At 44.7% G+C, this 13,666-nt stretch overlaps 1 protein-coding gene across 1 annotated transcript in view; it reads right to left on the bottom strand.

Annotated features, from left to right (window-relative positions):
• Window positions 1-13,666, bottom strand: part of OTOP1 (otopetrin 1) — a 31,894-nt gene extending 18,228 nt beyond the window's left edge. Inside the window, exons 1-2 of the mRNA XM_004432271.2 lie at window positions 13,264-13,666; window positions 690-826 (exon numbers count right to left, since the gene is read on the bottom strand). Coding sequence (XP_004432328.1) covers window positions 690-826; window positions 13,264-13,666 — 540 coding nt within the window. The remainder of the gene's footprint in view (window positions 1-689; window positions 827-13,263) is intronic.

Raw genomic sequence — 13,666 nt, 5'->3', positions numbered from 1 at the left:
GAGTATCAAGGATCCCAATTCCGATAGCCATTACCAGGGATTTCTGCTGAGGTTGGAAGCTACACTGGACGCCCAACTAAGATTCTTTTCAAACATGAGATTTTCCTGATTCTAAGCTATATATTTAAATTATATATGCCAAATCCTCATTCCTTAGCCACTCCAAGTTGACCAATGCTGAGAAAGAACCTCTCATACATTTCTAAAAGAATTTATTCCACAAGTAGGCAAACAAAAAAAGTGTTTCAATGACCCAGAGGAGTGACTGTAATGGCACAGGGTTTCTTTTGGGGGTGATGGAAATGTTCTAAAATTGATGGGGGTGATGGTTGCACAACCTTATGAATATACTAAACCACTGAACTGTATACTTTAAATGGGTGAATTGTATGGTATGTAAATTATATCCCAATAAAAGTATTATATTAAAATTACCCAAGCCTTTTCTGGTGGACTTTGGCTTGGCAGAATTTCCTGATTCTTCATCATTACAAGTTCTGCCTCATAGGAGTCCCACAAAGATAACCAAGGGGACACAGAGTCCCATTTTATAGCAGAGGCAGCTGAAGGACTGAGCCTCAGAGACGGACTCAAGCTTACCCCACTCTGCCCCCACGTGTCTTGTTTTATATACCCCGGAATAACTTAACAGGCACCAAGGCAATGTAAATAAACATTGTGTGGTTTACCTGCAGCAGAGTATGCACCGCATGTGTGACAGGGAAAACTCCTTCTGTGGCTGATAAACATTCAGAAAATCCAATGAAGTACCCAATTTTAAGGCATCCCAGGATGATGGTAATGACTGCAAACAATGTGATACTACCTAAATTTGGGGTGGGGGAAGAAACACACACATATAAGTGTTAGTATGCACTGATGTCATTTCAAAGTAAATTATATTAAACCCTCACATATATGGCCAAATGATTTTTGACAGGGGTGCCAAGACCATTCAACGGCGGACGAACAGCTGTTTCAACAGATGGTGCTGGGAAACTGGATATTCGCATGCAAAAGAATGAAGATAGACCTTTACTTTATACTATATATAAAAATTAATTCAAAATCAATCAAAGACTTAAATGTAAAACCTAAAACTATAAAACTCTTAGAAGCAAACATAGGGGAAAATCTTTACAATGTTGTATTTGGCAATGATTTATCGGATATGACACCAAAAACACAAGCAACAAAGTAAAAATAGATAAACTGGACTACATCAAAATGAAAAACTTTTATGCATCAGAGGACACTATCAACCCACAGAATGGGAGAAAATATTTGCAAATCAAATATCTGATAAGGCATTAGTATCCAGAATCTATAAAGAACTACAAAATGAACAATAACAATAACAACAACAAAAACAATCCAATTGAAAAATGAGCAAAGGACTTGAACAGACATTTCTCCAAAGAAGATACACAAACGGATAATTAACACATGAAAAGATGCTCCACATCACTAACCATTAGGGAAATGCAAATGAAAAAAACCACAATGAGTCACCACCTCGCATCCATTAGGATGGCTGCTATCAAAAAAACCAAAGAGAGAGAGAGAGAAGGAGAGAGACAAAGGGAGGAAGGGAGGAAGGGAAGAAGGGAGAAGAAGGGAAGAGGAGAAGAGAGGAAGAGAAGAGGAAAGGAAGGAAGGAAGGAAGAGAGGGAGAGGGAGAAAGAAAGGAAGGGAGGGAGAGAGAGAGAAAAAAAGAGAGAGAGAGAGAGAAAGAGGAAGGAAGGAAGGAAGAAAGAAAGAAAGAAAGAAAGAGAGAGAAAGAGGAAGGAAGGAAGGAAGGAAGGAAGGAAGGAAGAGGAAAGAAAGAAAGGAAGGGAAAATAAATATTGGCAAGGATGTGGAGAAATCGAAACCCTTGTGTGCTGTTGATGGGAATGTAAAATAGTGTAGCCATGGTGGAAAATAGTATGGCAATTTCTCAAAAAATTAAAAATAGTATTTCTGCTTGATTTAGCAATTCCACTTCTGGGTATATACTCAAAAGGATCAAAAGCAGGGACACAAAGGGATATTTGTATACCCATGTTCCTGGCAGCATTATTAACAATAGCCAAAATGCGGAAGCAACCCAAGTGTCCATTGATGGATGAATGGGTAAACAAAATGTAGTCTATCCGTACAATGGAATATTATTCAGCTTTAAAAAGGAAGGACATTCTGACACATGCTACAACATGGATGAACCTTAACAACATTATGCCAAGTGAAATAAGCCACTCATGAATAGACAAATACTGTATGATTCTACTTACATGAAGTTCCTTAGAGTAGTCAAATTTATAGAGACAGAAAGTAGAATGGTAGTTGCCAGGGGCTGGGGGGTGGGGGCAATGGGGAGTTGTTTAATGGGTACAGAGTTTTAGTTCACAAGATGAGAGTTTTAGAGATTAATTACACAATGTGAATGTACTTAACACTGCTGAACTGTATACTTAAAAATGATTACGTTGGTAAATTTTATGTTATGCATATTTTACCACAATTAAAAATAAATACATATATATATTAAATAAATTCTACTATTGGCCTGATAAGCTGAAACTAGAAGAGAGTATTATGTCCTGTTTATCATAGTACCCACCCCATGCATATCCCAGGGTTTGACAAATGATACACATTCAAGAAAAGTGTGGCTGAATCAACAGAAAGACTCTAGAAGCTTTTCCCAAAAAAAGATCATCTAAGAATGTCACCACTCTGCTCAAAACTCTCGGTTCTCTAATCCTAAAATCCCTCTCTCTCAAGAATAAAGGTGAGGGGTATACAGGTATACAGGAACTCTCTGTACTATCTTTGCGCCTCTTCTGTAAACCTAAAGCTTTTTTGAAATAGAAATTTTCCTTTAAAACAATGATGGGGGGCCGGGATCTATGGCAGCATCATGGAAAGGGCGTGTGCTAGGTGAAGTGAAGAAAGGAAATATTCTTTGATGGTGTATCCAGCATAGTTTTGACCAAAAATTAAAAACAAACAAAAAATTTGCATATGAAAAAAAGACTAGAAAGGAATATACAAAATACATTAAAAAGAAACTTGTAACAAATGAAGAAATTAGGGAGAAAAACAGCGCTCGTGGAGACTTGACCAACATCAAATTTCCTAATCCCTCTTCTGGGCCAACACTGACCACCATTCACACATTCTCTCCCACCAACGGGAGGAAACTGGATCATGGGTGACACGCATCATGGCAAGAGAGAGAGAAGGGCATGAACCATAACAGTGAGCTATCACATTACAGCTCAGCCTGAGAAGCCTCCAGTGAAGAGTAATGCAATCGCCTGGCTCCTTTCCATTGCTCAAAGCCTTATAGAAACAGCTCTAAATCAGATTTTTTTAATCCTGGAAAAACCCCAGTGAAGTCAGAAACTTTGTAAGAGTGGAGATTGAATCCCAGGCCTTTGAAACTGTTTGACAAATGCATGGTTCATTTTGATTACAAAGAGAACTAACAAGATGAGGCATGGCAGCCTGGTTGCGGTGACAAGAGCACAGGGTGTAGCTGTGGGCACCTGGGCACTAGTCCTGGCTGCACCGCTGACGGAATGTGAGTTCAGACAAGTCACTTCTCAGCTCCTAGCCTCAGTTTTCCCATCTACAAAATGAGATTGGTCCACAGTAGTGGTTCTCAAACTTGAGCAAGCATCAGAATGACCCGGAGGGCTTCTTAAAACACAGACTGCTGGGCTCCACGCCCAGAGTTCCTGATTCACTAGGTCTGGGGTGGGGGCCCCAAATTTGTATCTCTAACAATTTCCCAGGTGGGGCAGATGCTGTTGGTCTGGGACCCCACCTTAAGAACCACTGGTCTAGAACATCTCTGTCAGTGACATTTCAAGAGTTCAGTGATAAATACATCATATACCTTCTCACACTCTTGAAGTCCTTCCTTCCTTCCTTCCACCATCCATCCTTCCATTTATTTATACAACAAATATTTGGGGGACTCCTACTATATGTAAGGCATTTTGCCAGGGGCTCAAGGATAAACAAACAAGATTTCTGGAGAAACAAAAATACACACATATAATATTGCATAAATTGGAGTGTGCACAAAATATAGAGGGATGAGCTGGCTCCAGACTTCTCATCCACAGCATGGGAACCAGAACCCAGCTGAAGAGTAGCTCGAGTCCACTGCAAGGGAAGGACTGCAGCTCAAGAACCCTATTCCCAGCCAAGATGTGGCCTGCCTGTCAGGGCAAAAGACAGAAAGATATTTGAAGATGTGCAAAATATAATTTGTTCAACAACCATTTGTTGAGCATCAACTATGATCCAGGCTCTGTTCCAGGCAGTGGAGATATAAAAATGTCAACAAAACCAAGTCCATGCTCTTGGTGAGTTTAACATTATGGTGGGGAAGACAGAAAACAAACAAATAAATAATAAACATAGAAGAAATGTCAGGAAGTGCTAAGTGGATGAAGAAAAGCAAAGCAGGGAAGAGAACTGAGGTTGATGGTGGCTGGTCAGGAAAGGACTCGCTGAGAAGCCGAGAGGTGAACAGAGAACAGAGGATGGGAGAAAAATATCATCCACATAACTCGTCTCACAAAGGGCTTTAACCAACAACCAGAACTGAGAGAGACCTCTCAAAATTGGGGAAGATGAAGAGGAGAGGGAACAACAGTGAGCGATAACCTTTGTAAAAAATTGAAGGGGTGAATGAGTGTATAATGGAAGGAAGGAGGGAGGGAGTAGAGGGGAGGGAGCAAGGGTTGGTATAAAATGGATGAATGGATGGATGGATGGATGGATGGATGGATGGGTGGATGGGTGGCTGGCTGGATGGATGGGTGGATGGATGAGTGGGTGAATAGTCTAGTGGACAGATAAATAGATTAATAGGAAAGAAAATAAGATAAGAGAAGTTAAATCCAAATGGATGAGGATAAACTGTCTGAAATGTGTAATCTACATGCTCTATGAAGACTTGTGATACAGGATAATGTTGGGGTTGGTCTGAGTGGGGGAGCAGAGACAAAAAAAACTTTCAAAGGTCTCATGGTAAAGAGATGGGTACTAGGGGGAAAGGGGGCAAAAAGAGGGAAGCAAATGTATCCTAAAGGGCTTATCTCATTGGAATAGAGAAGAAGTGGGAGGATCGTGGAGCAGGAAACACTGTGTCTTGCTGGGGGAAATGTGTGGTATTTTGTTTTCAGATAAGATGGAGTAATATATAGCTGATTGTGAGAACGAGGAAAAGGAAGAGAGTCATTAATGGACTAGAAAAACACAATAAAATGTTCAAGTGCTCCAAAAAGCAAACGTGTGAAAAGGAAAATGAGGGGACAATATGTAAAATAAATCACTATAATCATCACAAAGAAAAAGAGAAACAATAAAGTCAAGCATATAAATCATTACTGTAAATTAGAATGATCTAAATCTACCATCAATTAGTAAACAAGGATGGGAATGTTGAATTAAAAACAAAATCCAGCTATGTGTTCTTTATATGAATCACACTATTAACAAAGCGATAATGGTGGAAAATAAAGGGGTAGAAAAAGATGAACCAGGCAATGCAAACAAAAAAGAAAGCAGGAATGGTGATATTAACATCATACCCTGAGGAAATTAAGGATAAATGTAATAAAAATAGGATACAGAATACTTCTACCTTTATCACTACACATGAAAAAAGACATAATGTATGAGGATGATGTAAGAGTCACATGTGTACCCAGATAAAATAGCTTTTGCTTTATATGTCTAATTACTACTAAAAAAAATAGAGTGGAAGGTTTCAGAACCAGACAGATCTAATAGACAAAACATAAGTAAGGACACAGAAGAATTGAATCACACAGTCAATAAATTTGGTTTTATAATATCACCTTGCACACCCCAAAAAGAGAATATATAATTTTAGATGTCCATGGAAAAGTGACAAAAATCGATTACGCTATAAAAAGACAGCAGGTGTAGTGGTAGGAGCCGACTGCCTGGCTTCAAATCCTGTTTTCTATCACTTATTAGTTGACGACCTTGGGCAATTACTTAACTTCTCTGTGCCTCAGTTTCCTCATCTGTATAATGTGGATAATAATAATAAGATTGCCTATCTCATAGGGATGTAGAGGAGATTAAATGAGTCACTACATTAAAAGCACCCAGAACAGTGCCCCACACGTAGAAAATTCTATAAACAGGATGTTATTATCACCATTATCATCATCACTAAACCATAAAAAAAAATTTAAATTAGAAACTTTACCAGCCACTTTACTTGAGAATAATCCTAAAACATCTTGTGTTGGCAGAGGGGAGACCCATCCTCTGTGTTGGGCACCCAAATCTCTCCTAGGAGTCTAGAATCTTAAACTGTAGGCTCTTAGAGGTGGAAGGTCCCACAGAGTTAGTCTACATCTCCCATCTCATGCAAGGATGCTTCCCAGTGCATCATGACTGGTGGCTATCTGGTCTCTACCCGGACCAGGGCTCCCCCTCCTCCAGGGCTGGGAGGCTTACCATCTCTCAAAGTGCACCCTTCCATCACCAGCTGGTGCTTATACTAGAATGTTCTTCATTACATTGAACTGCAGTCAGCCTCCCGGAACTGCCACCCTCTTCCTTGGAGATTCTGTCGTCATTTATTCATTCATTCATTCATCCATCCATTCATTCATTTGCTGATTCAGTAAATATCAAGTGACACTTATTACATGTAGGGCATTACGCCGGGAGCTCAGGATATAATGGGGAGCTCATTCAGACAGGGTATCTGTCTTCAAAAGCTCACAATCTGATGAGATCAACGAACAAACTGAATAACACAACCTCCTGCTTGATCAGTGCTGGGAAGAAAATGAAGATGGTGCTAGGAGAGCATACAGCCCGGGAGCCGCATCTGGTCTGAAGGGATCAGGAAAGGCTTCCCTGAAAAAGGGACTCTTGTTTGCTGGAAGTCAAAGCATGACCTGGAGCTGACGGGAGTGCGGTGGCAGCATTTTCTACCCTGCCATCTCCACAGCCTTTCTCTTCTGGACTGAACATCTTTTCGCTCCTCCTGGGGCCACCCTCCTACAGGCGCCCATGTGAGGCTCAAAGGGGGACAAGACACTCCATGTGCACAGAATACACAGTCTGACTTCCTTTCCAAGGAATGCCGAATGGGCATCAGCTGTTTGGGCAGCCACATTCTCTTATTGATGCTGAAATCCTGACATTATGTTTATATTTTCTGTTAGACCAGAAATCCCATCCAAAAAAACAAATATGCAAGAAAACGCATGCAGTTAGGCAAAACTCTCTCATAGTGACCCCAGGCTGGGTCTTGGGGGTCACTGCTCCCCTTCCTGAGGGAATTGCTCAAAACCCCCTGCATGTTGATTTGCTCCAGAATTTTGCTGAGTGCCACTGTCATGCTCAGTTCTCTATATTCTGTGTATTCTTCTATCTTTTTTAAATTCAAGGCAGCTTCCTGAGACCCTACATATTCCTCCCTAAGTCCACTTGATTCCTAACTGATCTCCCAGCTTCCTGTCTTACTTCTCTGAAACCCCGGGTCCCACCCTGCAGACAGAGGGATCATTCTATAACGCAAATACAATCACATCACTCCTCTCTCTAAAACCTTCAATGCCTCCCCATTACCCACAGGACAAAGCCAAGGTCTGAAGCCTGCATGTAGGGTTTTACCTAACAAAGATCTTGCCAACATCTCTGGACTCGCTCCAGACTCCAGCAAAAACAAAAGGTCCTCCTCTGGAGACCCTTCCGGAAACCCCTAAACCCTCACTTGCAGGCTACTCTTTTGCCCACCCAACCCCTGCACATCCTAATACTGAATCATTCATTTCATAATAATAATATATTTCTCTCACTATGTGCCAGAGGCTTCTCTAAGCATTTTATATGTACTAACTCACTGATTCTCATAACAAACCTACGTGATAGGCGGTATCATCATCCCATTTTACAGATGAGGAAACTGAGGCAGAAAAGTGGAGCTACATGTCCTGCCCGGGGGGCCATGCTCTTGGCCATCATGCTCCGCCGCCCCTCATCGTCTGCACCATCCTCATCCTCTCCTGCACCTCTCCAAGCAGGGCCTGATCATTCTGCCATCTCTAGAGCCCAGCCAGTGCCTGGCACAGAATGGGAGCTCAGTCCAGGCTATTGAACAAAACTGGACCAAAGGTTCTGCCCAGCCACCACAAAAGTTATCTCCATGCTGTCGGCTTGGCTTCCTTCTCTGTTGCTCTCTGTTAGTTCCAAAGATCCTTCTGCTCGATGGAGAAGACAAGCCAAATGGAAGTGAGGGATTTTGCCTTCTCTGTTACCTGTTAATATCATACCATCCACCCCAAAGCGAAGAGCTTATCCCTCTGCTCTTTCTCACTCTGTTCAAATATTTCCAGTGAAGGGGGGCTTAATCCTCCTCCTGAAGCCCTTTCAGCCTCCTGGCCTGGTAAATGGGGTAATAACACCTACCTCAAGAATTGCTGTGAGATTGAGACTCTATGCCGAGTGAAAGAAGCTAGTAACAAAGATGACATATTGTATGATTCCATTTATAGGAAATGTCCAGACTAGGTAAATCTAGAGACAGAAAGTAGATTGGTGGTTGCCTAGGGCTAAGGGGGAATAAAAGGTATAGGGGATGAGCGCTGAAGGGTACAGGGTTTCTTTTTGAGATGACAAAAATGTTCTCAAATGGACTGCGGTGATGGTTGACATATATGTGAGTATACTGCAAACCATGGACTTGTGCACTTTAAATGGGTGAATTGTAGAGTATGTGGACTCTATCTCAATAAAGCTATTTTAAAAAAGAAGAAGAATTTCTGGGACACACTGACTTGGTGTGTCTTGGCTTGCTACACCCACAGCAGGGACAGAAGCCCGAGGAAACAAGGCGTGTCTGGAAGGCGCTGTGTCTACAGAAGAGTGAGGCTATCAAATCAAGATGGGCACGCATTCTGAGGAGGGAAAACAACGTGAAGCCTGGACCAGCGTTCACGAACTTGCTGCATCTGCCCTGAAGTCAGCAGGTGGGCTGGAAGTCCATGAGGACCCACACTGATCGCTCCCCGCTCCGGGGTACCAGACGCTGCCGCATGACTGCACACTGGGCTTTGCAATCCTGACAACCATCCTCCAGTGGTTCCTCGGAAGTCCTGGCTGCACTACCAGCCTGCGGGCTCCCTGAGTTGCAGGGATTGCTGTTGCATCTTTGTGTCCCTCCCCACTCCCCCCACTCTGCTCTCTGCCACCATCCCCCATGATGCCCACCCCTCTTCACACATGTACTTGGACCCATCTCTCTTAGCAACCTTCACTTTCTCACACACGGGGAGAGCCTGTTTCCAAAACCCGTCATTGTGTTCCCGACCTTTATCTCTACAACTCGTACAGACACCACCCCTGGGCTGATCTTAAATAAGCAGCTCACATCTGCCCCTTTACTTCTAGTCCCTTAAGGGACAATGAGCATAGTGCTCTGAGCAGCCCATTTCCAGGGATGGCATGCTGAACATAGATGCAATGCGTCATACACATGGGTGTGCCTCATTTTAAGAAAAAAGCACTACGTAAAAATCTGATCTCATAAAAGGAGTAAATTTGGGGACAACTATTCACATTCACAAAGAAAGAATCACTGTGACAAATAAATGCTTCTCATGTACCAACATTCCGAACATACTCAATAGACGTAGCTATTACTCTTATTGTTGTCATTCCCATAATTTTGTGTTAATAACACTTCTCTGGGCTTGAGACAGGACAGAAACAATAAAAAAAAAAAACAAAAAACTCCCTTTAGGGGCTGGCCCTGTGGCTTAGCGGTTAAGTGCGCGCGCTCCACTACTGGCAGCCCGGGTTCGGATCCCGGGCGCACACCGATCCACCACTTGTCCGGCCATGCTGAGGCGGCGTCCCACATACAGCAACTAGAAGGATGTGCAACTATGACATAGAACTATCTACTGGGGCTTTAGGGAGAAAAAGGGCGAAAAAAAGTTTAAAAAAAAAAAAACTCCCTTTACCACTGCAGTCTTGTAAGAGGCTAGAAACAGAACAAAAACAGGACTCTGGTAATTAACAGGATGAAACAGCTACTCACTGGGTTTCATGTCACTGCACCCACTGGGCTGGCATGAGCTATGCAGGCTGCTATCATTTCTTCAAAAAGAAATCAGTCCCTTTATTTAGCAAATAGAGGAGCTGGATTAATAATCTGTCATTTCTACAGGATTTTTCTTTTTACATAGGTCAATATTTTTTGTTCCAAATAAAGTCTTCACTGTCTCACACCCAGTAGGTGGAAGAGAATGTTTCCCACTCAAAGAAATGCCTCACAGCCCATACCATAACCCAAAAACTCAGTGCCCAGAATTCCCCAGGTTGGCTCTTTCTCAGAGCCCCACACTTCTAAGACTGTCACAGCAGCCAGGGCAGAGCTAAGACAAACCTGTCTTTCCAGCTATGATTCCAGAGATAACCTCAGTGCCTGCTGGGGCTGAAGGCACTTCCCTTGGCACCATGGCCTCCCGACATTCCTTAGGATGATTAGCCTCTTGCTTCTTTGATGAACCGCAACTCATTTATAGGGATGGATAGTGCTTTGCAATCCGTGTTCACTCTACATCTCCCAGCTCCTCCCTGAGAGGTAGTTGGGATTCTTATTTTACTGATGAGGAAACCGGAACTCAGAAAGGTGAAGGTAACAGAGCTGAGACATCAAGCCAAGCCTTTCAGAGACAGCACCATTTCCATTACCCACGTGCCTCATTTGAATGGTTATGTTATTAGGAGGCAACTTGCTGAGTGTCTAAGCAGCCACCATTTATTGAACACCTACTATGTGCTCTCCCTATATTGCCTCGTTTAATTATCACTAGTTGGTGTCAAATAGACATCTCAAATGTAACACATCCACAAGAGAAATCTTGATTCTGCATCCCCGCTCCTGCTCCTCCCTCGGTCTTCCCAATCTTGGGAAATGGCACCACCATTCACCCACAGACTCAGGCCCCAGTGTTTGGAGTCTTCCTGGAAGGAGGGAGAGAGTGAGGAAGAAGAGGGGAGGTAAGGATAAAGGACGGAAGGCAGCAAGGAGAGAGGGAGAGAGGGAGGAAGGATGAGGGGAGAGGAGAAAAAGAAAAGGAGAAAAGGAGGGAGAGAGGGAGGGAGGAAAACAGAACAGAAGGGAAGAAGAAGAGGGAGGAGGGAATGAGGAGGGGTGAAGGAGAAAGACAGGAATGATGAGGAGGGAGGAAGAATGGAAGGAGGGAGGGAAGAAGGAAGAACTGAAGGATGGAGGAGGAAGGAAGGGAGGGAGGAACAAAGAAAGGATCGTTCCACTATAGGAAAACACAGCTCAAAGCCTGTGTGTGTAGTATTTTTAGCCTGTGTAAGTCAATACCCTCAAAATAACCTTTCATTCCCATTTGTTTGTTTGTTTTATATGGCACTGGATTCACTGCCATTCACAGAGTCACAAAACCATGAACCTCCCTAAAACAACCATTTTCAGAACAGGAATTTGGGCCATCCTAGAGTTGTGTTCAGTTTTTCCAAAGGCAAGATGAACTAGGCATGGTCCCTGAGCCTAAGAAACCTAAAATCTCATCCGAATGACGAGGCTCATACCCAGCTAGTCATAATACAAGGCAAAGATTGACAAGGACCAAAAAGAGCCTTACACAGAGAGAGCCATGGTGGCCTGTGGGAGTGAGAGTGACTCCTACCAGGTGCCTAGAGAAGTTGGCATTGGGGCTAGACCTTTAAAGGGAATGTGGGTGGGAAGGATGAAAGTGTGCTGGGTACCCATCCTGTACCCAGCAGTCATTGGTCCTGCCAAGTGTGTGATTCCCATTCTACACATGCTGAAACTGGGGGGGTGAGAGGGAAGTGGGGAGCAGATTAAGTAACTTGCCCAAGGTCATGCAAGGAAAGTGAAATCCACACTCGAAGGGAGATTTCCTTTTTTTTTTTTTTGGTGAGGAAGATTAGTCCTGCGCTAACATCTGATGCCAATCCTCCTCTTTTTGCTGAGGAAGGTTGGCCCTGGGCTAACATCCATGCCCATCTTCCTCTACTTTATATGGGACGCCACCACAGCATGGCTTGACAAGCGGTGCATCGGTGCACGCCAGGGATCCCAACCTGTGAACCCCAGGAGCGCACGCACTTAACCGCTACAGCACAGGGCTGGCCCCTTGAAGGGAAATTTCAACTCAGGTCTGACAAGAGAATTCAAGCAGAGATGTGTGATGTGTCTGGACCACATGGCCTCTCCCATGAAGATTTCTTGGACAGTGGCTTTCTCCACAACTATACTCCCCACTTCCTCCTCCCTTTGACCAGCATCATGTCTGTTTCCCTTTCAAGAGTGAAAGCTCCTTGAGGAGAGGAAGGTTTCTATTTGGACAATGTTTCAATCAATATGTTGTGAATTCCCAGCAAGTGCTTCTATCCCCCACTGTCTGAACGTTTATCCACCCATTCCTTGCTTCACTCATCCCAACTGCATTCCTTAGCACCTACTCTATGTCAGGACCTGCGGTGACTCTAGGACTAAGAGATGAGCATCACAGAACTCCCCCAGTGTAGTGGAGGGGACAGATGTGTCAACAGGAACAACAGTATTTACCCAGGGCACACTGAGGGGTGGAGAACTGTGGCCAGAACCACAAAGTGGGGGAGGTCAGAAAAGCTTCACTGGGGAGGATGGGGTGTGGCCTGAACCCTGTCTTGGAAAGCAGGGCAGGTGGGAGGCATTGCAGGAGGAGGGAACAAACTCTGCAAAGGCACAGAAACATGGAATACTGTAACAGGAACTGAAAGCCTTTGAGACTGGAGCACAGAATGAGGGCAAAGGAGGAAATATAACTAAAGAGATCATCTGGGGCCAGATCTTAGAATGCCAGGATAGGGAGTGTCATCTCCATCTTGGGGTCAGTGAAACCATTGCAGGGCTTTAAGCCAAGGAAAGATGTGAACAGGTTTGTGTAACTGTAGCTCTAACGATAGAATGTAAGGCAAGAGCCTGAAGGCAGAACCAGGAGGCTACTGCAATAATCCAGGCGTGAGGAAGAAAGAGAAAGAAGGAAGGGCAGGAGCCAGAAAAGATGTTCAGGAAGAGGGAGACAGAAAAGACAAAAGGGAACAAGTCAAAGGAGGAAAGGGCGCACGCAGAGCGGCTGCCAGGCTGCAGCTAGCGGGCGAGCAGGCTGGGTTCGCGGAGTACTCGCCCGCGCGCAGTCGCCCGCCGGCTGGGAAACTCACCGCGGAGCCAGCGCGCGCCGGCGTGCGTGTCCTTGAGGCGGATGAGGCGACGGTGCGCGGAGCTATGGCCCACGTACCACAGCATCCAAAGTAGCTGCAGCAGCATGAGCGCCGTGAGGAAGCAGAGCAGGTCGCTCTTGCCCACGCCCGAGGCGTGCACGGCCCAGGCCAGCAGGAGCAGCAGCCCCGCCACGAACACGTTCAGCCCGTACTGGCTGCTCAGCGCCTCGGCCAGCTTCTGCGGGACACTAGCGCAGACGGCGCCCCGCCGAGGGGCCGGGGACTCCGGGAACCCCGGGGCCGGGCGCTGGGGTGGCGGGCAGACCGCAAGCCCAGACGAGCCCCTGTCCCGGGCCCTATGAGCCGTCCGGGGAGAGGCAGGAGCCCTCTGGCCCTCGGGCAT

The sequence above is a fragment of the Ceratotherium simum genome, chromosome 8 (genome assembly GCF_057802395.1).
Source record: "Ceratotherium simum simum isolate JZ-2026a chromosome 8, ASM5780239v1, whole genome shotgun sequence".
Lineage (NCBI taxonomy): Eukaryota > Metazoa > Chordata > Mammalia > Perissodactyla > Rhinocerotidae > Ceratotherium > Ceratotherium simum.
This window is presented reverse-complemented; position numbering and strand designations above follow the sequence as displayed.